Here is a 27,011-nt window from a genome sequence, read left to right as displayed (position 1 = left end):
AATGCACTGCCAATATAAATGATCCCAAGCTTACAGTAACCCAAGGTATCTGATCAATTCTCACCTTCAAACAATCCGTCATTGCATTTGTTGTGATCATGGCGCTCGTCGACCAAGCCGCTACATTCCTACACCAATACGTCTACTCATGGCTGCACACCACCCCCAGTAAAACCCCCGACGCATTGAAACTGGGCGTCATCTCAACCGCCCAAATCAACCCTGCAGCCAGTAAGTTCGCCCTTTTCTTGACTTTATGCCGAAATATTAACCGAAATTCTAGTCATCCACCCCGCCGAATCCCACCCATCAGTCATCCTCCACGGCATCGCCTCGCGCGATCTCTCAACAGCCCAAAAGCACCAGAGAAAGTACCATTTCAGCAAAGCCTACGGCTCGTATCAGGATCTCCTGGACGATCCGGACATCGACATCGTGTACATATCCACGCCGAACGGGCTGCACTACGAGTGGGCGGCGAAGGCGCTCAAGGCCGGGAAGCATGTGCTCTGCGAGAAACCGTTTACGGCGAATGCGGACGAGGCGAAGAAGTTGGTGGCGCTGGCGCGGGAGAAGGCGCTGATTGTTGAGGAGGCTGTAAGTTTCTCTCTCGGTCGGTTCCTTTGGATTGGGGCAGGGCAGGGTTGGTTGACAGGATGTAGTTCCATTGGCAGTTCCATCCGGCTGCGCATGCATGGCGCCAGATCCTGGATTCGAGGGAATACGGGAAGATAATCTGTACAAAGGCCGCTATGACGGCCAGTCCTGGTGTCCCCGGGGGTGATATCCGGTGGAAGTTTGACCTGGCGGGTGAGTTTTGATATCTACCCTCTTTTGTCGTGCAAGCAAGTAGTTGACAAGGGTATAGGCGGCTCGGCAATGGACATGACCTATGCGCTGTCATTTACCCGCTATGCGCTGCATGCGCAGCTGCCGCAGGAGATCATCTCCGTCAGCGTCCGGCCGTCCAAGGATGACCCGCGCGTGGACGCGGCCATGTACGCGCACATCGACTTCCAAGGCCCGGACGGCAACCCCGTGCACAGCCGCGTATACACGGACATGGCGCGCGAGAAGGTCGCGGGCGTGATTCCGCGGGTCTGGGAGTTACCGTCCATCGAGGTCGAGACGGAGAAGGCGATCATCTACTACTATAACGCTATGATGCCGCATCTGTACCACTACATCTCCATCCAGGACAAGACGACGGGCAAGGTGAGCTATAAGAAGCAGTATTCTGGCGGTCCCTTGTGGGGCAATGTGGTGACGAGCACGGGGAGAAGGGCGGGAATCCGCACTGGAGTACGTATCGATGGCAGCTGGAGGCGTTTGTGGATGCGGTTAAGGGGAAGACGCCGGCGTATTGGGTCAGCGGGGAGGAGAGTATCTGGCAGATGGAGTCGATTGATTCCCTGTACAAGGCGGCCAATTTGCCCGTGCGGCCGTCCCAAGGGACCAAGCTGGGATAGGCGGTTTTCTACCAGCATAATTTATTATTGTGTATAATTATTTGATAGTATTGTACAGCAGACGACACGTTTCCAAGCAAATAATATGACAGAGCCATTAAGCCAGGGCCAGAGCCATAGCCATAGCAGCACCCCCAATAGCCCAGTTGGCATTTCCAGTAATCTGAGGCATGGCAGCGTTTCCGCTGGAGCTGTGGGACGGCGACGCCGAGGCCGAAGAGCCAGTGGCCTGGGCGCCGCTCGTCGCAGACGGGCCCGACGAGGCCAGGGTAGTCTTTCCAGTCGCCGAAGGCGTGCCGCCTGTGACGGATGCACCAGGGGTGGTGGCATGGGCACCGGCGGTGGCAGTGCCAGTCACCACAACGGGCAGAAAGAAAGAGCCGATGTCTGTGGTCATGTCGGTGTCAGTCACTTGAGTTGTGGTACTGTCCATCTGCGAAATTAGGCAGGAGATGGAGGTGGTGCCACCGAGATTGCAGCCGTATGAGACGTAGCTGTTGAGGATGTCAGCGGCACGCTCAATGCTCTTCTCACCACAAGGGCGACATACTAGTCGTCGAAAGAATATATTTGCTTCACCGTCGAGGCGCCCTGGATAATTGTGTACCCGCTTGAGGGCATACCGCAGTCGTCACCGGCAGAGGCGCAGTTGACGCGGTAGGTGGTTGCAGAGCCGCTCTGGGTTCTCACGTCAGATAGATGATCTTGCAGAACATTGAGCAATGATGATTTCCGACAAACGTACACTGCCGAGGACTTCCGCCACGAAACTCGCGGGATCAGCATAGGGCATAAAGAGCGACACGGTGCTCTCAGCAGCGACTGTGGCCGCGGTGGCTGTCAGGAGCGTAAGAGAGCGGATGGCGTTGGAACGCATTTTGTAAAATCTCAGTGAAAGTGACTATATTGAAACAAGTCTGGATTTGAATAGATGGAGGGCGTCGAAAAGAGAACAATAAAAAAGGTAGTGTCAGAAGTATAATGATTATGGGATCTTTCGTCGTACGGGCGTAAACGAGTGACTGGCAGCAAAACAGACAATTCAATGAAAGTTCGAATGATGAGGACAAAAGATGGCGAAGGAAAGGGAGTCAAGAATATTCGCCATATTCGCCTCTGGGGCATCATGCCCCTGATAAATGAGTCTCATCTTACGAGTCAGCCATTAGTGGATGGGAGGCTGCTAAGGCTGAAAGCCTAGTCGTTTCGTTGGCTCGCTGTATGATCCTACACAAATGAAACAGTTTCTCATGCTGACAAGCTTTTAGCCGGAGTCTGGTCCAGGCCCAGACTTTCAGAGACTGGGTCGAGGTGCGCCTGACTATCCGTAAATAGACATGTCGAGGTCCTTGTTCAGCCGCACAATTGCAAGATTGGTGGTTATTTCACAAACACTGGCAGTGGAAAGCCTCGGGATTGCCTGATCGGTCGGTGCCTTTGAAGAATATGAGGTGGAGTCCCACAGTCAGGGCTGCAAATGCTGATTGGCTGATTGCGAACTAACTCCATTGGCGGAAAACATCAACTCGGCGGCTAGACTTTTCCAGGACTAGCGCAAGTATTATGAATGCCGATGGGTAGTTAATTTTCCTTTTTGGGTAAAGCGTCTATGGGTGAAGAATACATCTGAGGTACCTCCAAGGAAAGATTCCTCTAATATCTGCGCAACGATGAGAGCGTAGCTCTTGGTAGTTGTCTTTATGTTATGCAAAGTCCATCGTGTGAGCCAAGTAATAAGCATGCATTATTGAGAAATACGGTCATCAAATCGTTAACAATTCTTCGTCCTGCAATTCCCCTTAAGATAAACGCACTGCCCACCCATCAGGTAGTGTTGGCAATTGATCTGCCGCAGTTGACAACAGCTAAGCCTCAGCACGGTTAACAGACTTTTTCGCATAGCTCATTGCACCAGTTGCAATCCCTGCGAGAAGCAGTACAGCATTGAAGCCGGCCATTATATAGAACGGACTTCCTGGAGACAAATCATCGAACAGTAGACCTCCAAGCTTGGTCAGAAACAATATTCCTGCCCCTCCATACAGGGAATAAACACCAGCAATTGATCCCTTCAGGTGGGAGAGCTGGTGACCTCTGTGACGCGGAGATCCTTGTAGCAAGGGTTGATGCTCGTCGACGTCTTGGTTTTCCTGGTTCGTCGAAGTACTCACGGGACCCTCTTGCGTGTGAAAAATCTCTGAACCGTCAGAATCAAGACTGATACTGAGGATACCATTGCTCAGCACCGCCAGGCTGCAGACAATGGCCCCGATCTGGCTGATACCGATCAAGCCCATTAGAACAAAGACACCCGCACTGCCGTCCGATCCGCTGAATTGAGGACTAGGCAACAGCGCAAACACAGTATAGCCAAGAATACCAGTCAAAGAGGCGAACAGAAGCGGTGCATGGTACCGGCGCGATCTTTCCGACAGATACCCAAACGCCGGTGCCGCGATCAGAGCAACTAGCTGAGAGACGCCGGTCAGGATGGAAGCCAAGATGTAGGCTTTGCGGCACGTTTGTTTGACATCTCTCGGCGTCGGTTCTGGCACCTCGCCCTGCTCATGACCGCACAGGCCCGATCGTCGATAGTAGTGGTTGACAAAAAGGGGAATAAACAATGAAATGCTGACTGATGAGGCGCGTGCAACAAAACCTCCCAGGTAACCGAGGAATATATCCCGGTTTCGTACGCCTAAGTAAAGCGCTGTGCCAAGTTGATTGAGGTACGGTAATTGTATCACTCCTTTGCTCAAGGCCAGCCGGTCGGCCTCGGACGCAGATGTCTTTGGGGAGGCCCACAATAAGTGCCATCCCTTTCCTTCTTCGCTTGCAAGACCCCTAAGGCCCATCAGGCAGCAGAAACTGACCAAAAGCGCCACCGAAGCAACCAAGTAGTAACTGTTCTGGATGGCTTCCGAGGGAGAGTAACCCCAGCTCTGAAAACGAGCTGGTAGAGGAAGGAAAATGGCTAGAGATATGAGGGCACCGCCGCCAGCGCACATGCCCACAAACCCGGCCAGCCGAGAGGATGGAGACTTCGCCTCAGCCCGGGATTCTTGCCTGAGACGCGGTTGCTCGCTTGAAGTCCCTCCGGCCACGGCAGGTAAGACAGCTGTCACCATGGTCGAGACTGCAGAGCCTCCCAGGCTGAAGAATAACCTTCCTAGTAGCAGCTGAGGGTAGACATTTCTTGCTTGCACGAACACGACCAGCGAAACGGCTATGATGCCGTAGCCGATGACGCAAACCTTTGTTGAGAGCATGTCAGTGATATGGAACTATACTGGTAGATAAGATTGACGGAACGTACATTGCGGACGCCTATACGATCAGAGAGCACTCCCCATAAAGGGCACGCGGCCAGCGCGAGCAGTTCATCAGCAAATCCCAAGGTGCCAACAGCGTCTCCCTCACCATCGTGTAGTCCAATCAATTCAGTGACCACGAATGAGACAGATGAATTGACGAAGACCAAAAATGCAATGGAGAATGGACAGACGGCAAGCAGATATGTGAATGTCTGAGTGCGGGTAGCTGTAAATAGAGCTGGATGTGACGCCATCATATCACCCAAATCATAGTCCGGTCGATGTGCTTGGTGAGTCTGCGGAGACCTTTCTGCTCCTTTTTGTATGGGACTCTGCTAGAGCGATTCCGCATCAAGATCCAAGCGAGATGAGGAGAATGATTCGATGTGGATTTAGTTGAAGAGGGTGATTACGGCTGATGCATAGCCATCACCTGTCTGACATCCAGGTCACATGATCTAAATATACATTCACGACTCGCATATCGTATTCGAGCTGAGAATCCAGGAACTTAATGCAGATCAATTATAGACGAGAGGAGAACGTACTACGGAATCTTCGGGGTGACACAGCAGTTGTATCAGCTTCTGCCTGTTTGTTTATATTCCGCAGTAGTTCAGTGAAGGGCTGCATTGCAATCGATAGCCATACAAAGCAATTAGAATCCACTAAAAGCCAGCATCCAACTCTAATTCGCCCTCCAACCTTCTGACAGTCTCTCACTCACAAAAACAAAGGATATACTCGGGAAAATCGAGTCTTGACTCTTGGGTTTTGGCTGATAAGCTGATGATCGCTGACGTAAGGCAAGGAACTCAGGCGGTGGGCCGAATGGTTCCCCACGAGTTGTTGTCTTAGTCTACAGGTATAGCTGTCCAAAACCTCCGTACACGCGATCCATCTCCGGCCACATTTCTAATCTCTCACTCGCTACGGACGCTGTGCATCAACAGACTATCTAATGCCTTATTGACCTTGACTTTGACTGCGTCCGCTTTTGTGTTTATATCAATGACATAGGACTCCTAACTCGCCTCATTTAGTTTCTGGCCATGAGACTAGCCGCTTATGCTGGGGTAAGTTGCTCACACAAGGCGGAGGAAGCTTGGACTCGACAACAGGCTGACCAACATTCTCTATAGGCCTCTGCGGCTCTGGCTACGGCCGTTGTCCTGAAAGCGCTTCACCAGAGGGTTAATTTCTACGCCGCTTGCGTATACCTTTCTCAGAGCAGCGCGAATCTCATGGTGAGTCTCCCGGTGGTCGTTCTAGAACGTGGCCGGCGAAATAACGCAGAATACTGACTTACCACAGATACTTACAAACTTGTGTCTTCTCGTCGTCGGGTTCCTCTTGTTCTGGCTTCAACGTCTCCTGTACGGACCCTTGCGGCCGATTGAGACCGAACAGCTTTACGAAAAGGCATGGTTTGCGGTCACAGAAACATGCCTGGCAATGACAATATTCCGGGGGAACTTGGCGGGTGGTTCTTGGTCATGTTTGTATGTCTACTTGTTGGAAAGGTCTGGGGGTGGATTGGTGAAGGCCGCGTCGAGTTCCTGGAGCAGCAACCCCCGGCCAATCCGCACTTGTTTCACACCCGGCTGGCGATTTCCCTCGTACTGGCAGTTCTGTTTGATTCACTCATGCTGAAATACTGCATAACGACCGTTCTTGAACAAGCGCGACCGGATATGATGGTTATGTTCGGGTTTGAGTTTGCCGTCCTTACCATCCTTTCGAGCTCGACCGCCGCCAGGTACACCATCTCACTAGTTGAGCTATACATAACACGGCAGCAGATAAAGGCCAAGGTTGAAGAGCGCCGCCGGGAAATTCGTGCCGCCAGAGAAGAAGCTCTACGCCAAAACGCCCAGACCGGAGAGACGCCTCCAGCTGCCGATCTTCCGGACGAGAATGATATCGACGAGATGGAACTTGATGTTCCAGGCTGGGAGGAGAAGGGTCGTTGGATCTTCTACCTCGATTTACTCACCGATTTCTTCAAGTTGACGGTCTACTTGAGTTTCTTCGCCATCCTTTTCATGTTTTACGGCCTGCCTATCCATATCCTTCGCGACGTGGTCGTCACTATCCGTTCTTTCGGCCGACGGATAATGGATTTCGTCCGCTACCGCAATGCGACCCGGGACATGAATGAGCGCTACCCGGATGCCACCCCTGAGGAGGTAGCAAGAGAAGATGTATGTATCATTTGTCGTGAAGAGATGGCTCATTGGCAGGAGCCTGCGGGCGCTGGTGAGGGCGGGGCAGCACCTGCTCAGCCAAGGCCTCGGATTCCCGAAAGGTTACGTCCAAAGAAACTCCCGTGCGGTCACATCTTACACTTTTCTTGCCTTCGGAGTTGGTTAGAAAGACAGCAGAATTGTCCCACCTGCCGACGCCCGGTCATGGCGCCTCCGCGTGACCGCGATCACCCTCCCGGAAATATCAACCTTGGTCAAGGCAACGGTGCCGCCGGTCCGCAACCAAATGTGCCGGCTGGCAATCAGCCTTTTGGCCAGAACGGACCGGCTGATAACCTACCGAGAGCCCGCATATTCCAATTTGGACCATTCCGGATTGGTTTTGGAGCTGGTCGGGGCGATCTCTTCCGCAATTTTCACCAACAAATTCATCAGGGCAATGTCCCGGCGCAACCGGCGAATATCGCAATCCCGCCCGGTGCAAGGCAGATTGGTTTCGGGCTCGGTTTCGGACGACCAATCCCAGCGCCAGTGCCCCAAGCTCTCCCGACAAACACGCCGTCGAACTTTGTGCAGATGCAGAATCAGCTTCACCAGATGGAGCTGCAGATAATGCAGGAAATCAACAACCTCCGTGTTACTGCCGAACAGTTGCATCATGTGCGACTGCTTCAGGCGGAGCTACAAAGACTTCGCAATCCGCCTGCAGCTTCCAGCGACCCGAACACCACCATATCCCCAGCATCTACTTTCCAACCTTCTTCACCTTTGTCGGCTACATTACGTCGGCAATTCAGCTCGAATCCTCAAGCCTCGGCCATTCCATCCGGCGATTCTCGACTCCCAGAGGGCCTTAGCCTCCCGGAAGGCTGGTCTCTCATTCCCCTTCAATCGGCCGGACAGGGTCCAAGCGGTATCTCGAGTCCAATTCCTACAGCTGCTCCAGAACCTACCCCCACGGTGCAAGTGCGTGAGGATCCCCCTGTCACTGAAAACTCGGCGCCGGCAGCGAGTATGAATGGGGAAAGCTCGGGTACAGTTGATGCAGCCAGATCCACTACCTCCTCGCTGCCTGACTGGGGTTCGGAAACTCCGACGACAGCAACGCATTCGTATATCGAATCATCGTCTCGGAATTCGGGCAAAGAGGTCTTTGGGGAGCCGTCAGAAAAGAAGGAATCGTCTGCATGGGATAATGAAGCCACAAATGCGGACGAATCGCCAGAATCTTCCTCCTCGAAGGGCAAGGCCCGCGTGGTGACAGTTGAGGATGCTGCGGACGAGGAGGCTTGAAAACCTGACTGCCTATCCCACTAACTGTCTTGATATCTCTTCATGGTGCATATTCCTCTGTAATGTTGTTTTATTGGCGTTCTTGAGCGATTCTGAATCATACCCGGGTTTGTTGTGAGTATATACCATCATATCGCAGCGCTTCTCATGTGCTAAGTACTTGATACTTCCCTCTCCACTACGTTGTCTGATGATCTTAAATTCTATTTCTAAGCCTTACCATGGAACGCTACAGAACCTGAATGTCTCGTCCTGTCTTTGTACATAACCTACCTTCTACGTGCTGAAGACATCGGTCTGCTCGTCCCAAGTGTTGCACTCTTGTATACTGAAGTGTGGCACCTCTGGACATGGAAGTTCTATCCGCTAAGTGAGAGATTATCTCAAAAGCATTGCAATGCTGGGAATAACACCAATGATCGATTCAGGCTCATCGATCTTGAGTTCAACCCTGCTGAGGCACAATAAAAGCGTATGGAGTATCTAGATTAGATATTCTGGGGATACCCTAGGAATGGCGTCCACCATTCCATTCCTGCAGATCAGGGGCAAGATCGTTCTGCTGCTCCAATAAGACTCATCAAGCTAAATTAACCTCGCCGACATAACCCGCCATTCAGGGCCTAGCCCGTGTTTCACCTTTGGCCACTTTGGACCGTGAAAGGAACTTGGAGACCGGATGCTACGAGTAATCTCTTTCATAGAGAGTATCTATGGTCTGTCCTAGCACTGATTCTGTGATATCTAGCTGGCGAGAACAATAAACTTCACCCATTGCAGTTTGGGATTGGGACATTATCTCTCCCTCCGGAGTAATCGGCCTCCTCGACCCTGCGTCGTCACCACTGATTACGCAGGCTCCACCTCCACCCGGGTTGGGGAATAATGCGCCAATCTTTTGCATATCGGTCTGTGTGAACACCTATCAAGACTAAATTTCTCGATTCCTATTCAGCTCTGTATTTTTCTTTTGAGTTCAAAGTCAATTTCTTTCAGTCGGAATTTGCCCCGGTCGCTGCTTTGAGGCGTTCTGTATGCCAGCTTGCGGCTACTCGCTACAGGCTACTGGAGTCTTATCTACGTATTTGCGCCGCTGAGGTCGCAGGCCTCTGCTTTTCGCTTCTGGAGCCGGATTATTCTCCTCATAGCTGGTTCTTGGAGCCTTGCGAGTGAGCCCATGATCTGCTCACTATCTTGAACTGGCCGGTGAGTCGTGAATTTCCCTCATGGCGCCCCTTATGCATCTTCAGGGGCATCTACACGGGTTCTCTTGAGCTTTTGCTGTGCCCGACCTTCACCGCGAGTATATTCCAGAAACTGAGGCTAATGAGTGTACTTGAGATGACTGCGACAGCCTACTCTATTCTCCTTTTCTTCACTCTGTATAGTCTTCCATATCCTCTTCGATGATTTCCTCACGGCGAGCGGTCCCCCTCCTTGGTCTTGCCTTTTTCGTCATCTTCCTCTTCGCAGTCACTAGTCTCTCGAGACAATGGCGGCGGACGCCAGAGGCCGTGGGGTTGGGAAAATTGGTCGCTTCACCTAGCCCCATACCATCCGGACTTTTGAACATAAGCTTGGTGGACAGCCGCCCGTCCCGGACACCATACGCTCCCCGGCCGCAATATATGCCTGGTGTCCCCAAGCCCGACGGAGCCGAGTACACGAAGATGCTCGTCGTCCCGAAGACGCAGAATGAAGATACGAATTGGATCGCGGCCGAGCTCCCCGATTGGCAGTCGGCAATCTATGTTGTCGACGACCCGTCGTCTCCCCTACATCCGCCGAAGAATAAGGGACATGAAGTGATGGTCTATCTGAGCTTTATCATCGATCATTACGACAAACTGCCGGATATTGTGGCGTTCATGCATTCACATCAGTTCGCCTGGCACAACGAGGAGATATTTGGTGGCGATGCGGCCGAGATGCTGCGTCGCCTGAATGTTGCGCGAGTGGTCCGGGAGGGATACATGAATCTGCGGTGTATATGGGAGCCCGGCTGCCCTGACTGGATGCATCCCAGTAACCCAGAGGACAACGAACAGAAGCAAGAGGAGACGATGCTGGCGCGGTCCTGGGGGGAGATCTTCCCGGACGACCCTGTTCCACAGGTTCTAGCGCAGCCCTGCTGCGCTCAGTTTGCCGTCTCTCGGGAGCGAATCCTGGCTATCCCCAAAGCGCGTTTTGTCTTCTACCGAGATTGGATACTCCGGACAGAACTGAGCGACTACATATCAGGCCGTATCTGGGAGTATCTCTGGCATGTGATATTTACTGGTGAACACATCGTCTGCCCCGAGGTCCATATCTGCTTCTGTGACGGGTACGGGCTCTGCTTCGGCGGTAAAGAGGAGTACGAGGCGTACCGAAGACTGGGCCATGAGAAAGAGGAATTGGAAGATGAGCTCAAGCGATGGAAATCCCGAGCCCAGACTGTCGAAATCGCTCGAATGCGTGGTACCCTGGGAGAAACGAGTCACCTCAACATCCCGGAGCCCGGGAAGGATCAATCTCTTCGGGAAAAAATCTATGAGAAAGAACAGAAGATCAACGAGGTTCTCTACAATGCCGCCGAGCGTGGTATGGACCCCAAAGCTCGGGCCTTGGAAGCAGGTAGAAAATGGACTGAGGGCGACGGTTATTAAAAGTCAGATATCTTCATTTGTTTTACAATAGACTCCAGAACCTCCTCGCATTTCTGCAGGCAGAAGAGAGGTTGTTGCAGGGGATATGCTCGAACATTTGCACTATTTACATTCAGTGTCGCATATGATTGTCGATCTGGGTCGGCTCTGCAGTTGTCAAATAGAAAGTGTACTTTATCTAAGATGGTCAGTTTTTGCAAAATGCCGTTTGCTGTTTGCCTTGTGGTCTTCTTGTCGATTCTTTATCTCACCTCATGATTGAATGGCATGGTCATGTGACCATATCGGATTATCTTGTCCTCCGAAACAGCCTCTTGTTCTCGTGCAGAGTTTGCATTGTCTGTCCTCTCTTCAAACCGCGCAAACAGCGTCATCTAGCTACTATCTGATTGATTCAATCAACTTATCGCGATTCGCGCGAAAAACATATAGTGGGAAGCTTCAACTCCCTGATCTCTGTCCACCTATTGATCCTGTCGCTTCCCAAGCTTCCTTGTCGCCTCGTCAGCGGGCGGCGACTCTGGCTGAAGCGAGCTCACACATCGCAAGGGGACGAGAGCTTTACAATTCGCGCGAAACGGTCATAGGTTGCCTAGCTATGGCCAGATCTTTTTGAAGGAGATTTTTCCTATACGAATCTATTTTCATTCGCGACCGCTTTGTCTTCCCGACGTACTCGAAAAGGATACTCATTCCCTCGGTCCACGAAGACTGCCGTTCAGATTGCGAAACAGATTATCAATCGCAGCATTCCGTTTACGGTCCTCCGCGCTTGACACTGTCATAACCCCCGCGCCAACCAGTCGCCGCATTTCGAGACACTTTCACATCAGCTCCTTCCTCATCGAGCAGGACGATACCTGGCCTTGCGACCGACCTCGTACTCAAAATCGTCATGACGTCCACATCGACGCCCAACCACCAGCATCCTCCCGCGACTTCGGCCCCGGAGTTCTCTAATCAGACACCTCATACCTCTCACGTCGATTCGCATGCGCATCTAGCGACAAGCGGATATGCCCCAAATGACAATCAGTTAGCTGGTTTGGTGGAAGCCGCGACAGCAGCAGCTGGTCAGGACGTTTCGGAATGGGCCGCAGCGGCGGCGGTGGCTGCAGCGGCCGGAGCAGCCGGTCATCAACATCACTTGGATAACTATGGTCCGGAAATACACATTGAAGACGACGGCTTCGGAGATGGAAGTTTTGGGGCGGGAATGAGTGCAGGTAGACAGCTACGCGGATCAGGGTCGGCTTCGGTCAACGACCAGGGCCAGTCTTCAGGATTGTCAAGATCTGTCTCCAAGAAACGGAAAAGAGGAGAGGACGCACTTGATCCAGCGTTGACAGCCGCCGGTGGAGTTGGCCTTCCTGGTGGTCCGCAGCAATCGCAGCAACAGCAGCAACACCATCTTCACCCGCCTTCTCATCATTATGATGGAGACTTAGATATTAGAGCCGTCGCGCCCCAATCTCTGTCTGACGCTCGCGCCGCTGGCGTTCATTCCGCCGCTGCTCTATTTCGCCAACCTTCCAGTAACAAGAAGCACACCCGTCCGCCAATGTCGAAGCTCTTCGCCTCTCTGGAGTTGTCGCCGGAAAACTTCTTGCATTTACAAGCAGCCGCGAAAGCATATATGCTCGATCCTAAATATCCTGAGAGACGGGAATGCGTTGGCCAGCGGGGCAAAGGTGATACAGAAATGGTCAAATTAAGACTGTGGAACTGTGTGCGCCACTTCTTGGAGGCCGAAGGGAACGGAGAACGGTTCTTCGGCGAGAATGTCGTCAACGAAGGCATGGGTCCGAGGTCTTACATCTGGCCACGCGACCAGCAGAAAATCATTTCTTTGGTGATTCCGCTACTCCGGAGGATGGTTACCAATGAACGCCAGCGGCAATATGCTGTTGAAACGCGGAAAGGAGGCGGCACTGATGAGCGAAGGAGACGGAAGACGAATGAAAGCTTTCAGACCTTTACTACCAGCGCAAGTCCGCCGAGGTTTTCCTCTGACGGGCAGCTTCAGATGCACCCTCAACATCATATGCCAGAAGAGTATTCTTCATCTCAGGTCCCCATGCCACCACCTCAACCCCAAATGGACTCGACATCACAAAACATGGAGCTCGGCCTGACAGATCTTCTACTCGACGGATATACGCATGACTGGAATGCAATTCACAAGACATATGATTTGTATAATCACGACTTTGAACTCGATAATCTATGGTATCTTTCGGGTCTCCAGCAGCCGGACTGGCGAGGTTTGGTTGCCGCTGTCGATAGTCACTACCAGGTCGTTCATGAGGGCGGCTACGATTGCACTGCGCCTTGTGAGGATGAGAACATACATCGCATCGTAAATGCGGATGTCACGTCGGATCTGCGCTGGCGAATCGGCGGCAACCACAACACAACTGCCAGAAATGAATTGTATGTATACCTACTCCTCATTATCATCTCGCGACAGGTACGGCGACTGACCCCCTTACAGTGCAAGCAGCATCACCCGTGATGTTTCGCGCATTATTCGCGACAACTTGGCCGCTAAGCAAGGCGTTCACACTTCTACTCATGACCACGATCCGATGCCGCAGCCTCAACTCTTTCCGCCACCGCAGTTTCCCTCCATGTCAGGAAACGCAAATACCAATGCACATAGTTCCATGTCTGCACCTCCGAACTCCGTCTATCTTCGTATAAATATCATGCAGCAAGGAAAACGTATCCTGCCTCGCCTTGATGTACCCGCTGTGCAGTGTCCCGATTTGGAGACGCTAAAGCAGCTCATCTCTCGTCGATTCGCAGGTCAATTGCCGGGCCTACCTTCCGATTCTGCCATGGATGCATCAGGGGGCTCATGGGGCTCTTCGCTCGGTTGGAAGTTCAAGGCTTGGCTTCCCGATGGGTTGGCCGCAGTACAGAACGACGGCGACTGGACAATGGCCCTTCTTTCGGCTGGTAACGTGGACTGGATGGATGGCGATTTGAAAGTTCTTCTGGACCTAGAGAGCACATGAGAGGATACACATCGACGATTTCCTTTACATTGCCATCTATTTCCTTTCATACGTTCGACCCGGCTGCAGTGATTCCCTCCTCATTGTCATTCAGGGACTGACGTGGTGTGTCTGTTTGAGAATCTGGTACGTTGTCTTGATGCTCTGGGGGTTATTTGCATGGCTTTCTGGTGGCTTTCATACCCTTGCGTTTTCAAGCATGACTCATGACTTTGGCTTGCCGTTCCATTGCGGATAATACTTTTCCTTTACCCATGATACCTTGTTCATGTACAAGTACTTTTACCCTTCGATATCGAAATGATACCTCGTTCTTACTTGATTATCATCGTCACACTCCTAGTTGAGTGCATTCCATGAAATAGATTCCAATAGTGCTCTGGTTCCTAGGCTATTTGCCATAACCGTTCCTCAGATTGCTCCTAGTCGGGCTAGACCTAAGCTACCGTTGCAGAGCAAAACAACATAGGTAAGGACCATGCCGAAGTCTTCCATTGGATGCACCCGGCCGAGACCTTTAGACTCGTCGATCGCCCCGGCATCTGTTTAACTGTAACCATAGGGTGGCACTGGCCTCCCGACTGTGCATTTTTACGTGGTTCGCGAATTTATTGTTCGATTATTACCCTGCTCTACGGATTTTCATCCTCCAATGCTTGATTAGCTGATAGGTTTTGCTAGCTAGCGTTACTAACAGAAATCGCTTCTATGGTCTAGTGGTTATGACTCCGGATTTTGAGCATTCGCTGAGTCTTCCGGCAACCCCGGTTCGAATCCGGGTAGGAGCTTTCTTTTTTCGCTTTTTTTAATACGTGTCATCGCAATTATTGAGGACAGTGTGGATTTCGCTTTTTCTGCTCCTTGGTTTTCGAGTTTCCAACCTGCATCTATGTGCTAGAATGCTGGTGGTGGGTATTTTTGTCGTGGTGATGCCCGTGAGGGTTATATATATCTTGATATGCGAGTGGTCGAGCTCGTCTGTAGCTTGTTCGATTGTGCGAACGCGGAGAGTAGGACTACGTACCATGTTCAGCTGGAGAATTTGTTCGAAATGACATATTCTACGTCCAGTGCATTGCGGCGAAGTTGGTTGTAATGATAGGACTACAGCCTTCATCCTGTTAAGTGAGGACAGACAATTGTATTCAAGTGATTTTTGGATATTTCTATTGCTCGAATGCTCAGATCATGGTAGGCAATGTGTACGAGGTAACTAAAACAAGACGTTTTTGCACAATATACCTGTCTACTTTATGTGCCTACCAGACCAGTATCGCGTCCATTACCGAGCCCACGAGCCTACCGGCGCTCCCAATCAACATGAGCTCGAATCCGGATCCATGACAGCTGGTTAGTACCCAATCGCATCCAGCTATCCGTTATGCCGAGCGAGCGCAAGGTCGAAGTGGCTGCTACGGACCGGTAACCGGATAGGCTGCTGCATCTAGTAGCCCCTGGTCGGTAGTTTCGGCTCGTTGCAGTGATGTAGACCTGCATGTCTTGAGCCCCCGATGTGCCACAGCACGGTTTTCCCACCTGTAGAAGTATCCAAGCGGGCACCTGCTCGGGTTCAACTGCAGAGTGAAACAGACTATACTCAGCATAGGTGAATATCGGCTTTGACACAGTGCGAAAGTAAGCATGCATAACTCCGACCGGTTCGCAGATGCAGTGCGCGAATCCTAGACACCGTTCTCTATCCGTGACGGAACATCATGAAGCATTTCATAGATGCTCAATGACATCTTCCGGATCCGTCGGAAGGGCCGGGCCGTGAGAGAAGTGGTGTTGCTGCAAGATTCAAGTGGTTTGCTCGCCGGGTCATATTCAGCCGGAGGCTACAGTCGCACCCGAACCCGTTGCGTTGCCAGCGCCATCTCCTGCCACCAAGCGCGCCTTTTTGGCCCTTCGCTTCATCTCACGCTTGGACAGCGGTTTCTCGTTTTCCTCAACGGCTGCCTCCGAGCCGAGAGATGCCTTCCTCTTCAGGTTGTCTCCAGTCACTTGAGCCTGAGACACATTCTTCTTAGACCTTCCTTTCTGCCCCATTCCGGACTCCACAACCTGTGACTTTGACTTCTGTCCCCCGTCAACGATGTCGATGACTCCACGCCAGCTTGTGCGTTTCAATTTAGCTAGCGCAGTGACCTTTCTTGCTTCCTCACTGATTGCCTCCTTGCCGAGTTCCTGTGACAGACCCCATACACATGTCAGGTTGATGACATCCCATGGAGCCCTCACACTCAGGGCCCTCCTTGCCTCACTTGACACAACAATTCCCCTTCCGCGTGTCGCGCGGATCAAGGACATAGCATTGCCGATGAGATTCCGACGGGCTTCAAGCCCGCTCCCTGTAACCCCAGGCCCGTAGCAAATTTCCAGTCGTACCCCTCGTTCGATAGCGGCGGAAAGCATTTTAAATTTGAAGTAAAACGGAAGTCTCAAGGAGAAATCCAGAGAAATCAGGTCGCATTCGAGATTCGTGCATGCATTCAGGAGGGCTTTTTCATTGGTAGGGCGAAGCGCAACCAGGTCATACACCTGAGCTAAGCTTGCGAGGCGCTGATTCTGTGCGGGGTCGGACAAAGTCAAGTTCACACGAGAAAGCAGTTTCAAATTCTTGGGAGCATTTGTGGGTGCAGGTGGCGGGGCAAGATTTGATGGAAGCTTTCCGCTGATGGTCTGCGAGAGAGCGACGGTTGTGTAACCAACTGGTAGTCAGGTCAGTTCCTCAGGTGGTCATTTTCAGGGTCGCGCAACGCCGCTTAGGTCTTGTGCCTGGGAAGAGTGACATACGCTCTGCAAGAAAGCTCAATGTATCAGAGATCTCGGGATCACCCGCGGAGTATGGAACGTTCAGATCATAAAACATTTTGGAAGATTAAAAAGCCAAGTCCGCGCCCGCTATCCTCCAACCAATCTTCTCACAAAGCTTGCTTGTTCATAAGCTATCGAAGCTGTGGAAACTCGTCTGCAAAAGGAAATCTAGAAACTATCCCGCATCAACACCTGCTCCGTCCCGAGAAGGGCGCTAGTATTGATCGGGACGTCTCCCCCAAAGTCTCGTCACGTGCCTGGGAAGGCGGAGCGAACGCTCCTCTCCATTCTCATCACCACCCAATATTCAATCTCAGCCATCTGTAATTTGGACGATAGCACGGCTGCACTGTTTAGACAGGCCTGTATGCTCCTAGTCTTGCAGTAGCTGTTGTCTGTCCTCCGTCTCAATTCCTGGTTGCGACAATTTCTGTGTCGGGCTGCTCCTGTACCCCGCCGCCGCATTTTATATCCCGTCCATTGTGGGCGCACTCGGAAGCTGCAAATCAGCCGCCATCACCATGGCGCGCGTCTATGCCGATGTTAACGAGCATATGCCTCGGTCCTACTGGGACTATGATAGTGTGAACATCTCCTGGGGGGTTTTGGAGAACTATGAAGTGGTCCGCAAGATTGGTGAGTGAGCAGATCCGGTCTATTCACCCAACGGGAGCCTTACCATCATCGTGGATGACCTGTGCCACAACGATATAGTTGCATTTGAAGGCTGACAATTGTCAATACAGGCCGGGGAAAGTACTCCGAAGTGTTCGAGGGCATCAACGTTGTCAACTACCAGAAGTGTGTCATCAAGGTCCTCAAACCGGTCAAGAAGAAGAAGATCAAGCGTGAGATCAAAATTCTCCAGAATCTGGCGGGTGGTCCGAACGTGGTAGCCCTGTTGGATGTGGTTCGTGACAGTCAGAGCAAGACGCCGAGTTTGGTTTTCGAATACGTCAACAACACCGATTTTCGGACCCTGTACCCTCGTTTCACCGACTACGATGTGCGCTTTTATGTGTATGAACTTCTGAAGGCTCTGGATTTCTGCCACAGCAAAGGCATCATGCATCGGGATGTCAAGCCCCACAACGTCATGATTGACCATGAGAAGCGCAAAGTGAGTTCTATTGTGTACGCCCCAACATAGTTCCTTCGCTAACAAGGCACGTTAGCTACGGCTCATCGATTGGGGTCTTGCCGAATTCTACCACAAAGGCACTGAATATAACGTCCGAGTTGCCTCACGCTACTTCAAGGGCCCTGAGCTGCTTGTTGACTTCCAGGAATACGATTACTCCCTGGACATGTGGTCCCTGGGCGCGATGTTTGCCTCCATGATCTTCCGCAAGGAGCCCTTTTTCCACGGCCAGAGCAACTCAGATCAGCTGGTGAAGATCGCCAAGGTACTGGGAACCGAGGAGCTTTTTGAGTACTTGGATAAGTACGACATCGAGCTCGATCCTCAGTATGATGAAATACTCTCTCGCTACCCGAGAAAGCCCTGGCACTCTTTCATTAATGCCGACAACCAACGCTTCATCAGCGACGAAGCGATCGATTTCCTTGACAAACTCCTTCGATATGATCATGCTGTAAGTCTCCCTCGTCTCGTTCAAACCTTATCACTGTTGACCTTTCTTCGCTTTTTAGGAACGGCTCACAGCCCAGGAGGCTATGGCTCATCCCTACTTCGCCCCGGTTCGCGCAGCGGAGTCGCAGGCCGCTCGGAACAATGCGACGTCTCAATCGTGAAGCCAGGCGTTGTTGACCTGACTATTACTTCATACATTCAGGGATCTACTGAACCCTAACTCAGCACCTGCTGTGATTCAATTGCGTTCTTGAACACCGCCGGCTTGGTTCGAAGTTTTGAGTCAATATCTGGGTCCAAAGAGAGTGGTGACAATCAATCAACACAGGTGCAAACAGGATCCCACGGCGGCCACTTGCTGCCTCTTACTGGTATCACTCTACGCACCGTTTGTGCCATGTGCGATGGAATGCGGAACCAAACGATGATGACAGATGACGTACACCTAATATGTTGCCTGGGTATAGAGCCCATTTCACCTCACTCTTGGCGTACAGCGCACTCCAATGTATCTGATGACCTGTTCGGACTGATTGATATCTTATATTTCACGTTCCATGCCCCTCACAAGTTTTCTACATCTTCCTTGTCTGTTCAATTTCGTAAACTGCCTCGATGGTGTTGTGGGATACGCCTTCTCCATTACCAATTTCAGTTTATCTTATGCCACCACCATCCTGTGTCTACCGCGCATTTGTGTCTTTAATGTCTTTCTGTTCTGGTCATGGAAAGGAGTGAGGGGGTCTTATTGGGGGCTTAATTGATTCTCTAAGCTGTCTCTTTTTGAAGTGGCGAAAGCATGCATTTCCAGATTTTGAGTATCGTTTGCCTTAATGTGCAGCTTTCGATAGATCAAACTAATGTCATACTCGACCAGAGATGCTGCTCTAAGGAGGAGAGTAGAAACTAGGTAGAATTGCTGCTCGTGCTCAGGCTGAAATATATCACGTGATGTGACTCGAATCCTCGCGTCTTCCCCTATCGATTAGCCGGTTGAGTCAGTATCTTGAAGCAGAAGATCAAAGAATGCGGATTGACTCATATGCTCTCCGAATAATACATGAGATTGATCATTCATGCTTTTTGGACATCAAATCGATCCCATACTTTAACTACATCGTTCTCCACCGCCGGAGTCTTTTCTGGGCCCCGCAGTCACATCCTCTGATTCGTTCCGTTCTCTGCTCTGCGCCAGCGAAATTTAATGCCCGCATTTCGCACAACCATCTGCCCCTCCCCCTCCTTGTTCTTATTCCGGTATTCAAGATACTTATCCGGCAATTTGTGGCGCGGTCGGCGCCTTGGAGATTGTTAACTCCTCCGATTTCTAAAACATACTCAAGGATGTCTCAGCCAACTCCCTCTCCGAACCCGGGTGAGTAGTCCTCCGTGCTTTGCGCCGTGACTCATTGTCAATCTGACCGCGGGGAGAGATGCAAATGGCTAACAGTCTTCAATGTTTTCAGTGGGTGAGCCGAAGGCTCCTATGACCGACCCCGCCCCTCAGGCCGATGATCAGACCAGAAACCAGGTTGTCGACCCTGCCGGGAAGGATGCGCAGGGTGCTCCTAAGGTCAAGAGTGAGAAAGAGTGTATGTCTCTCGAGTCTCGATTGTGGATGATATAGCATGTGTATCGGTTGCTGATGGTGGGATTGTTGCCATTGGTTAGTAGAGCGAGAACGACGAAAGGCCGAGAAGGCGAAGAAGTTCGCCGAGAAGCAGGCAAAGGCTGCTGCGGCCAAGCCTGCACCTGTCAAGGCTGAAAAGAAGGCCAACAAGATCGAGAAGGAGAAGACGACCGATGCGTACGATCCGAAGGTCATTGAATCCGGCCGGTACGAGTGGTGGGAGGAACGTGATCTTTTCAAGCCCGAGTTCGGCCCGATGGCAAGGTCAAGCCCGAGGGTTACTTCGTCATCCCAATTCCTCCCCCGAACGTCACAGGTTCCCTGCACATGGGCCACGCTCTTACCAATGCCCTTCAGGATACTATGATTCGTTGGGAGCGGATGAAGGGAAAGACCACCCTCTGGCTTCCTGGTATGGATCACGCCGGTATCTCCACTCAGAGTGTTGTCGAGAAGATGCTCTGGAAGAAGGAAAAGAAGACCCGCCACGATCTTGGCCGTGAGGAGTTCACGAAGAGAGTGTGGGCTTGGAAGGACGAGTACCATGCGAACATCAAGAATGCTTTGCGGAGAGTCGGTGGTTCTTTCGATTGGTCGCGTGAGGCTTTCACCATGGATCCCAACCTGTCCGCCGCCGTCACAGAGACTTTTGTACGGCTCCACGAAGAAGGCATCATCTACCGTGCCAACCGCCTTGTCAACTGGTGTGTGGCCCTGAATACCTCTTTGTCCAACCTCGAGGTCGAGAACAAGGAGGTCGAAGGACGTACACTGCTTGACGTGCCTGGATACGACAAGAAGATCGAGTTCGGTGTCTTGACCCACTTCTGCTATGAGATTGATGGTACCAAGGAGAGAATCGAGATCGCCACTACTCGTCCGGAAACCATGATCGGTGACACAGGTATTGCCGTGCACCCTGACGACAAGCGCTACCAACACCTCATTGGCAAGTTCGCCCGCCATCCATTCATCGACCGCCTGATGCCCATCGTTGCCGATACGGATGTTGATCCCGAATTCGGTACCGGTGCGGTGAAGATCACGCCAGCCCACGATTTCAACGATTTCAACCGTGGAAAGGCCCACAACCTCGAGTTCATTTCCGTGCTGAACGATGACGGTACGTTTAACAAGAATGGTGGCCCGTTCGTTGGCATGAAGCGTTTCGATGCCCGTTACAAGGTCATTGAGATGCTGAAGGAGAAGGGATTGTACGTGAAATGGGAGAATAACCCCATGAAGATTCCTCGCTGTGCCAAGTCGAATGATGTTATTGAGCCTATTCTGAAGCCCCAGTGGTGGATGAAGATGCAAGATCTCGCCGAGCCTGCCATCAAGGCTGTTGAGAATGGTGAAATTGTCATCAAACCCGAATCCGCTGAGAAGAACTACTTCCGCTGGATGAGAGGTATCAATGACTGGTGTCTTTCCAGACAGCTCTGGTGGGGTCACCAGGCTCCTGCTTATTTCGTCAAGATCGAGGGCGAAGAGGGCGATGACAGTGACGGTAACCTGTGGGTTACCGGGCGTACCGAAGAAGAAGCCCGCAAGAAGGCCGAGGCCAAGTTCCCTGGCAAGACATTCTCCTTGGTCCGGGACCCCGATGTGCTCGATACCTGGTTCTCATCCGGTCTGTGGCCATTCTCAACCCTGGGATGGCCCCGCCAGACTCATGATCTGGAGAACCTGTATCCTACGTCTGTGCTCGAGACTGGTTGGGATATTTTGTTCTTCTGGGTATGCTTTCCGCTACATTGTGTTCGCCGTAGCTGTGCTAATCAATTTATAGGTCGCACGTATGATCATGCTTGGTATCAAGCTGACCGGCAAGGTGCCCTTCAAGGAAGTGTACTGCCATTCCTTGATTAGAGATTCCGAGGGTCGCAAGATGTCTAAGTCCCTTGGTAATGTCATTGATCCCTTGGATGTCATGGAGGGTATCGAGCTTCAGTCTCTCCATGCCAAGCTACTTACTGGTAACCTTGCCGACAAGGAGGTTGCAACTGCTACCAAGTACCAGAAGAAGGCCTTCCCCAAGGGCATTCCCGAATGTGGTGCCGATGCTCTGCGTTTCGCCCTTGTGTCTTATACTACTGGTGGTAAGTTCTGATATTACCTGGCCTAAGATGGCCGAATCAAAGCACCGACTGACTTTGGTCTAGGTGGTGATATCGCATTCGACATCCAGGTTATTCACGGCTACCGCCGTTTCTGCAACAAGATTTACCAGGCTACTAAGTTTGTCTTGGGCAGATTGGGCGATGACTTCAAGCCCCTGCCAGCCCCTTCAAAGACTGGTCGGGAGTCTCTTTCTGAGCGCTGGATTCTGCATAAATTCAACAGCGCTGTCAAGGAGGTCAATGAGGCTCTGGCGCAGCGTGAGTTCTCTATCGCCGCTTCTACCACTTACCAGTACTGGTACGGCCAGCTTTGTGACATCTTTATCGAAAACTCGAAGTATCTCTTGGCGCCTGAGGTCCCCGCGGAAGTACAGGAATCGGCCAAGCAGACTTTGTACACTGCCCTCGAGGGCGCTCTGACTCTTATTCACCCCATCATGCCTTTCGTTACGGAGCACCTGTGGCAGCGCCTGCCTCGCAGACCTGATGACGAGACCATCTCGATCATGAAGGCTCGTTATCCCCAGTACAACCCAGAGTTCAACGACCCCGAAGCCGAGACGGCCTATGAGCTCATCCTGAATACCTCCAAGGCTATCCGGTCGATCCTTGCCCAGTATGAGATCAAGACTAAGGGCGATATTATTATCCAGACATATGACCCCGTCAGCCACAAGACCATCTCGGACGAAGTGACCAGCATCAAGTCCCTGGGTGGCAAGTTTTTGGGAGAGCTCAGCGTAGCTGACCCCGAGAACACCAACCCCCCTTCAGGCTGCGTCGTTGCCCCTGTCGGTGCCCAGGCCGCTGTGTACCTGCGTGTGTCGAAAGAGGTAGCTCTGGAGCAGGAAGAGAAGGCCAAGGCCAGCTTGGAGAAGGCACGCGAGACTGTTCGCCGCCAACAGACTCTCGTTAATGGCGCTGGATGGAAGGAGAAGGCTAAGCCAGAGGTTCGTGAACAGGAAGAGAAAAAGCTTCGGGATGCCGAGAGTGAGGCTGCCCGGTTGGAAGAGCAGATTCGCGAGTTTGAGAAGCTTCGCTTGGAGTAGATAGATGACCCGGAGATATAGCAATAAAATCGCCCTTTTACTGTTAATTGCATACCTTATTGCTTGTTACTTGGACCATAGCGAGTTTATTTGTGTGAACATGTATGCTTTTCTACTGGTACTATAGATAGTCCAAATATTTCATCAGAATGGGAAAGAGTCTCCAGTTAAGCTTATCGATAAGCGGCGCCAAGACATTTTCCGCCAAAACTTTTCGCTCCGCTTTTTTCTTCCTCGACCAGGCAAGTCGGTGATCGGCGAAACATCCAAGTTTTCGTCGTTGGAAGCAGAAAAAAATCAAAATGCTCAGAGAAGTGTAAGTCTTGTTCTGGAATTGAAATTCTTTGTGTATTAGGAGAGCAGTTTCTGACTAGGTATTTCTCAACAGCAAACCCAAGAATCCGCGCACAGCGCGCATTCTCAAGGCCCGCGAGCCCCAGCTCATCGAACCCCCCAAGAGAACCCTGTTCATGCATGGCTCAAAATGCCCGACGGCAGTTAACACAGTCCTGAAGACGTTCCACTCGCTGACGATCCCCAACTCCGTCCTCTTCCATAAGAAGAATGAGAACATTCACCCGTTCGAGAGCGCCGAGAGCCTCGAGTTTCTCGCCAACAAGAATGAGTGCGGCATCGTTGTTTTCGGAAGCAGCAGCAAGAAGAGACCCAACTGCCTGACTGTGGCGCGGATATTTGACTCCAAGCTCCTGGACATGTGCGAGTTGATGCTGCTTCCTAACCCGGACGGAGACTCGATCCCCCCGATCAACAACCTCAAGATGCAGATCGGAATTGGTTTACGGCCTATGCTGCTCTTCGCGGGTACTGCATGGGAAGATTCTACCTCTACTGCTCATGTTATGCTGAAGAGCATGTTTGTTGATATGTTCAAAGGCGAGGAGTCGGATAAGATCGATGTCGAGGGACTGCAGTATGTGCTGACGATTGCCGCTGAGGAACCTACCGACGGCCTGGCTCCTGTCATTCATCTCAGATGGTACAAGCTTCGGACAAAGCGCAGTGGACACAAACTCCCCCGTGTTGAGCTGGATGAGATCGGCCCCAAGTTCGACTTCAAGATCGGTCGTCTGCATGAGGCACCCGAGAGTGCCCTGAAGGAGGCTATGAAGCAGGGCAAGAGACCTAACGAGAACATGAAGACGAAGAAGAACATCAGCATGGACGTCATGGGTGACAAGATCGGTCGTGTGCATTTGGGCAAGCAGGATCTGTCTGGCCTGCAGACGAGGAAGATGAAGGGTCTGAAGCGACGTGCTGGTGTGGAGTCTGATGAGGAGGATGCGGAGATGATGGATGTGGACGATGTCTCGGACGACGAGGGACGGAAGAAGGCGAGAACGGAATAGACCTTTGAGTCCGTTTGTCTGGCGATGTTTGTGACGCATGATACTTTGTCTATCTATACCGCATAAGGCGTTCAGGTGGTTTGGTTTCTCTGTCGAGTCCGTCGAGCAGATCGATCATTTTGTTCATGGTCACTATAGCTTAAAAGTATCCAGCATATATCAAAATTACCTTATTCTTCTATCAACTGACCATACTACTTGGACTGCTTGACTGCATCTGCATTCCTTCGTTATTACCCTAGAAGCAGCAGTCAAAGTTCCGTTCATCCCCATGATCCTGCCTGCCATTTAACATTTGGTTTCATATTCGCTTCGGTATAAACAATGGGGAACTCCTCGACAGTCCCTTCAATACATAATTCGAAAAAGCAACTCTCTCTATCTGATACGGACAACTGGATAATAGACACTCACGTGATATGACGTCTGTGCCCTTGGTGGCCTCACATGCCGAGGATCATTTGCAGTTGCGCGGGTGAAGCGTAGTCCATTAAATACCGTTCCCCCGCCATCTCTCCTGATGATGGGATCATGCCCATCCATATTTGTACCTTATCATTCCGCCTGGTAGTCTTCTAAATCTATTCCTTTCCTTTCTACATCCTGACCCTCCTGACACCTGGTGTTCTCCGTCGGTAGACATCAATCCAATCCAATCCGTCGCTGGTCCGATCAAGCTACCGAGGTCCCACAGACACCATGGAAGCCCTTCTGGTATGGTTGACGCTCCGCTGGAATTTGTCACTCCGGCTATATCGCACGCTTTTCTGATCGCTGTTTAGTCTCGCTTGGATTCATTTGTCCTTGATCCCCAACTCGCGCCTCTTCTGTCGCTCGTCAAGGGTGCCCGCAATGGCATTGTATACGGGTCGAAAGTGCGGTTTCCGCACGCTTTGGTGTATGTCTGAATCTGCCGGCGGAAACACGATCTTGACATTGAGAATCCAGCTAATGAGATGTGTCTTTGTCTCACAGAATGATCTTTCTATTCCGCTCTGGAACGTAAGGAGATCCTACCGACATGCCGAGTATTGCCGAAATACTGATTTCGTGATTCAGATTCCGAGAAAAGGTCAAGCTCGTCCTGAAAGCCACACGCCAGCATGCTCGGAACCTGGCAACCTTTGCTCTTATATATAAAGGCTCCATGATTGTTCTACGCAACGTCAATCCTACTGGTGTCGGGAAAGAAGGCCCCTATGACAGCTTCTTTGCGGGTCTACTGGGAGGGTACGCAGTGTTCGGGCGACACAAAACAAGCATTACCCAGCAGGTGAGATCAATTTTTAAGTTTGAGAAGGAGAGATTTGAAACTAATGTGCCTGTCCAGATCGTCATATACGTCTTTGCTCGCGTAGTACTTGCTCTTGCCAAGCTTTCTGTCCAGCCGAATATGCACCCTCTCTCCTCTTTGATCACTCCCGAGTCGCGCGCAAGGATCGAGGCCAACGCTTGGCCAGTATTTGCAAGTCTCAGCTGGGCTCTTGTTATGTACATCTTCCGTTGGCATCCAGAGACGCTTATGTCGAGTCTGAGAAGCAGCATGGTATACATGTATGTCGTAACCTTGGCCGCACGATGTCTTCAGATACTAATGCTTTTCAGCTACTCCGACTCGGACCACTGGGATTCATTCCGCAACTTCTTGATACACAACAAATAGATGGGCCCTCTGGATTGTCTTTTTTTGCTCAGTGTTTTGACTCCTCGCACGGCTGGTCAGGACGTCTGCATACTTACCATGGAGTATACCTGGCGCATAGAATGGGTACATTGTTCTGGTTTCCCTTCTTGTTCATTTTTACCCTGTATTACGTTTTATCTCATGCGAAGGGCTTGGGCTGCCTCCGCATGATTCAGGACACAGTGACTGTGTCTAGTCAGCTTGACTTGAAGAGTCAGCTGGGATCCCTGCCGCAGGCGGATAGGGGAGATGGTGTTCATGACAATCAGTATAGAGGACTTTAATACAACAGCTAAAGTATGAGGCCTTCTCTTCATTATGTCATTTTGTATCTATCATGGGTGGGGATGTTCTAGGAAGCCTAATCAGAACATTCCCGTCGCCCAGTCCTTAAGTATAAAGCCAGCGTATGTCTTCGACGCACACAGTACTTAAAGCATCAGTGAAGCCACAGAGAATATATACTGCCATTATCAAAGCGGACTTTGTAGAAGTGACCATGAGTTACTTGCCCTAACCCTATACTCATGGAAACAGGCTGGCAATAGAATGAACACATGCATGTTATATAGGCAAGTCTCAGGCTGTACTATAACATGCACTGGGTTGATATTGTCTAGTACTTATCATTAACTACTTAGTCAATTTATGGGCAGGGTGAAAGAACCAGGCCTAAGGCATCGGCCAAATTCACTTCAGTGAATGTCACTCATTATTCACTACTCAGCAACAACTCGCAGGACCTCTATATTACGTCCTCAACTTCATCCTCAGAAATATTCCATAAGTTCTCATC

General features: G+C 51.3%; 13 protein-coding genes and 1 non-coding gene across 14 annotated transcripts; 10 read left to right on the top strand and 4 right to left on the bottom strand.

The window, feature by feature from the left end:
- Window positions 1-44: 44 nt before the first annotated feature.
- Window positions 45-1,469, top strand: P174DRAFT_453885 (Gfo/Idh/MocA family protein; the record flags this gene model as incomplete). Its single annotated transcript, XM_024829189.1, has 5 exons — window positions 45-231; window positions 284-597; window positions 663-810; window positions 869-1,215; window positions 1,272-1,469. The coding sequence occupies exons 1-5, from the start codon at window positions 99-101 to the stop codon at window positions 1,467-1,469; spliced, it is 1,140 nt and encodes a 379-aa protein (XP_024679596.1). The 5' UTR covers window positions 45-98.
- Window positions 1,470-1,566: 97 nt separating this feature from the next.
- P174DRAFT_375523 (putative GPI anchored glycoprotein) lies at window positions 1,567-2,346 on the bottom strand (the record flags this gene model as incomplete). The annotated part of the gene is made up of 3 exons (XM_024822629.1): window positions 1,567-1,963; window positions 2,020-2,147; window positions 2,215-2,346. The coding sequence occupies 3 exons, from the start codon at window positions 2,344-2,346 to the stop codon at window positions 1,567-1,569; spliced, it is 657 nt and encodes a 218-aa protein (XP_024679595.1).
- Window positions 2,347-3,160: 814 nt separating this feature from the next.
- On the bottom strand, window positions 3,161-5,462 carry P174DRAFT_514968 (putative MFS transporter). Its single transcript, XM_024832119.1, has 2 exons — window positions 4,786-5,462; window positions 3,161-4,723 (listed from the first exon to the last, which is right to left on the bottom strand). The coding sequence occupies exons 1-2, from the start codon at window positions 5,038-5,040 to the stop codon at window positions 3,335-3,337; spliced, it is 1,644 nt and encodes a 547-aa protein (XP_024679594.1). The 5' UTR covers window positions 5,041-5,462; the 3' UTR covers window positions 3,161-3,334.
- hrdA (E3 ubiquitin-protein ligase HRD1) lies at window positions 5,453-8,696 on the top strand. The gene is made up of 4 exons (XM_024828167.1): window positions 5,453-5,859; window positions 5,926-6,030; window positions 6,098-6,217; window positions 6,307-8,696. Exons 1-4 carry the CDS (start codon window positions 5,836-5,838, stop codon window positions 8,281-8,283), a joined length of 2,226 nt encoding a protein of 741 aa, XP_024679593.1. The 5' UTR covers window positions 5,453-5,835; the 3' UTR covers window positions 8,284-8,696.
- A 668-nt stretch (window positions 8,697-9,364) lies between these two features.
- On the top strand, window positions 9,365-11,062 carry P174DRAFT_280132 (DUF3431 domain-containing protein). The gene is made up of 2 exons (XM_024821551.1): window positions 9,365-9,489; window positions 9,638-11,062. Exon 2 carries the CDS (start codon window positions 9,690-9,692, stop codon window positions 10,929-10,931), a length of 1,242 nt encoding a protein of 413 aa, XP_024679592.1. The 5' UTR covers window positions 9,365-9,489; window positions 9,638-9,689; the 3' UTR covers window positions 10,932-11,062.
- P174DRAFT_280127 (uncharacterized protein) lies at window positions 11,063-11,687 on the top strand. Its single transcript, XM_024821550.1, has one exon. The coding sequence runs from the start codon at window positions 11,194-11,196 to the stop codon at window positions 11,545-11,547; it is 354 nt and encodes a 117-aa protein (XP_024679591.1). The 5' UTR covers window positions 11,063-11,193; the 3' UTR covers window positions 11,548-11,687.
- A 139-nt stretch (window positions 11,688-11,826) lies between these two features.
- Window positions 11,827-13,951, top strand: P174DRAFT_434080 (uncharacterized protein; the record flags this gene model as incomplete). Its single annotated transcript, XM_024825843.1, has 2 exons — window positions 11,827-13,364; window positions 13,426-13,951. 2 exons carry the CDS (start codon window positions 11,827-11,829, stop codon window positions 13,949-13,951), a joined length of 2,064 nt encoding a protein of 687 aa, XP_024679590.1.
- A 702-nt stretch (window positions 13,952-14,653) lies between these two features.
- Window positions 14,654-14,739, top strand: P174DRAFT_t151. Its single transcript has one exon. It is a non-coding gene; the product is annotated as a tRNA-Gln (tRNA).
- A 352-nt stretch (window positions 14,740-15,091) lies between these two features.
- On the bottom strand, window positions 15,092-15,688 carry P174DRAFT_280067 (uncharacterized protein). The gene has a single exon (XM_024821549.1). The coding sequence runs from the start codon at window positions 15,596-15,598 to the stop codon at window positions 15,251-15,253; it is 348 nt and encodes a 115-aa protein (XP_024679589.1). The 5' UTR covers window positions 15,599-15,688; the 3' UTR covers window positions 15,092-15,250.
- Window positions 15,689-15,778: 90 nt separating this feature from the next.
- P174DRAFT_463147 (ribonuclease P subunit p30 family protein) lies at window positions 15,779-16,823 on the bottom strand (the record flags this gene model as incomplete). Its single annotated transcript, XM_024830224.1, has 2 exons — window positions 15,779-16,662; window positions 16,748-16,823. 2 exons carry the CDS (start codon window positions 16,821-16,823, stop codon window positions 15,779-15,781), a joined length of 960 nt encoding a protein of 319 aa, XP_024679588.1.
- Window positions 16,824-17,289: 466 nt separating this feature from the next.
- Window positions 17,290-18,523, top strand: P174DRAFT_434078 (casein kinase II subunit alpha/alpha'; the record flags this gene model as incomplete). Its single annotated transcript, XM_024825842.1, has 4 exons — window positions 17,290-17,404; window positions 17,515-17,888; window positions 17,944-18,363; window positions 18,422-18,523. 4 exons carry the CDS (start codon window positions 17,290-17,292, stop codon window positions 18,521-18,523), a joined length of 1,011 nt encoding a protein of 336 aa, XP_024679587.1.
- A 1,305-nt stretch (window positions 18,524-19,828) lies between these two features.
- P174DRAFT_444747 (valine--tRNA ligase) lies at window positions 19,829-23,216 on the top strand. The gene is made up of 5 exons (XM_024828166.1): window positions 19,829-19,954; window positions 20,034-20,219; window positions 20,240-21,732; window positions 21,785-22,094; window positions 22,158-23,216. The coding sequence occupies exons 1-5, from the start codon at window positions 19,849-19,851 to the stop codon at window positions 23,162-23,164; spliced, it is 3,102 nt and encodes a 1,033-aa protein (XP_024679586.1). The 5' UTR covers window positions 19,829-19,848; the 3' UTR covers window positions 23,165-23,216.
- A 194-nt stretch (window positions 23,217-23,410) lies between these two features.
- Window positions 23,411-24,711, top strand: P174DRAFT_394863 (rRNA-binding ribosome biosynthesis protein RPF2). The gene is made up of 2 exons (XM_024823649.1): window positions 23,411-23,480; window positions 23,553-24,711. Exons 1-2 carry the CDS (start codon window positions 23,467-23,469, stop codon window positions 24,529-24,531), a joined length of 993 nt encoding a protein of 330 aa, XP_024679585.1. The 5' UTR covers window positions 23,411-23,466; the 3' UTR covers window positions 24,532-24,711.
- A 324-nt stretch (window positions 24,712-25,035) lies between these two features.
- P174DRAFT_444745 (Tim17/Tim22/Tim23/Pmp24 family protein) lies at window positions 25,036-26,586 on the top strand. The gene is made up of 6 exons (XM_024828165.1): window positions 25,036-25,245; window positions 25,314-25,429; window positions 25,507-25,533; window positions 25,591-25,804; window positions 25,862-26,085; window positions 26,137-26,586. The coding sequence occupies exons 1-6, from the start codon at window positions 25,231-25,233 to the stop codon at window positions 26,192-26,194; spliced, it is 654 nt and encodes a 217-aa protein (XP_024679584.1). The 5' UTR covers window positions 25,036-25,230; the 3' UTR covers window positions 26,195-26,586.
- Window positions 26,587-27,011: the final 425 nt, after the last annotated feature.

Source organism: Aspergillus novofumigatus (assembly GCF_002847465.1).
Source record: "Aspergillus novofumigatus IBT 16806 chromosome Unknown P174scaffold_7, whole genome shotgun sequence".
Taxonomy (NCBI): Eukaryota; Fungi; Ascomycota; class Eurotiomycetes; order Eurotiales; family Aspergillaceae; genus Aspergillus; species Aspergillus novofumigatus.
The sequence above is the reverse complement of the archived record's forward strand: the minus strand, read 5'-3'. Positions and strand labels throughout refer to the sequence as shown.

Excerpts from the sequence above, each read along its gene's own strand:
- P174DRAFT_280127 (XM_024821550.1), top strand. The coding sequence starts at position 11,194 with ATGGCATGGTCATGTGACCATATCGGATTATCTTGTCCTCCGAAACAG.
- P174DRAFT_444747 (XM_024828166.1), top strand. The coding sequence starts at position 19,849 with ATGACCGACCCCGCCCCTCAGGCCGATGATCAGACCAGAAACCAGGTT. Across the intron at positions 19,955-20,033 it reads GGTCAAGAGTGAGAAAGAGT|TAGAGCGAGAACGACGAAAG; the intron begins GTATGTCTCTCG and ends GCCATTGGTTAG. Across the intron at positions 22,095-22,157 it reads TGTGTCTTATACTACTGGTG|GTGGTGATATCGCATTCGAC; the intron begins GTAAGTTCTGAT and ends ACTTTGGTCTAG.
- P174DRAFT_280067 (XM_024821549.1), bottom strand. The coding sequence starts at position 15,598 with ATGCATGCTTACTTTCGCACTGTGTCAAAGCCGATATTCACCTATGCT.
- hrdA (XM_024828167.1), top strand. The coding sequence starts at position 5,836 with ATGAGACTAGCCGCTTATGCTGGG. Across the intron at positions 5,860-5,925 it reads GACTAGCCGCTTATGCTGGG|GCCTCTGCGGCTCTGGCTAC; the intron begins GTAAGTTGCTCA and ends CATTCTCTATAG. Across the intron at positions 6,218-6,306 it reads ACGAAAAGGCATGGTTTGCG|GTCTGGGGGTGGATTGGTGA; the intron begins GTCACAGAAACA and ends CTTGTTGGAAAG.
- P174DRAFT_280132 (XM_024821551.1), top strand. The coding sequence starts at position 9,690 with ATGATTTCCTCACGGCGAGCGGTCCCCCTCCTTGGTCTTGCCTTTTTC.
- P174DRAFT_514968 (XM_024832119.1), bottom strand. The coding sequence starts at position 5,040 with ATGATGGCGTCACATCCAGCTCTATTTACAGCTACCCGCACTCAGACA. Across the intron at positions 4,724-4,785 it reads ATCGTATAGGCGTCCGCAAT|GTTTGCGTCATCGGCTACGG; the intron begins GTACGTTCCGTC and ends CTCTCAACAAAG.
- P174DRAFT_444745 (XM_024828165.1), top strand. Across the intron at positions 25,534-25,590 it reads TTTCTATTCCGCTCTGGAAC|ATTCCGAGAAAAGGTCAAGC; the intron begins GTAAGGAGATCC and ends TTCGTGATTCAG. Across the intron at positions 26,086-26,136 it reads AGAAGCAGCATGGTATACAT|CTACTCCGACTCGGACCACT; the intron begins GTATGTCGTAAC and ends AATGCTTTTCAG.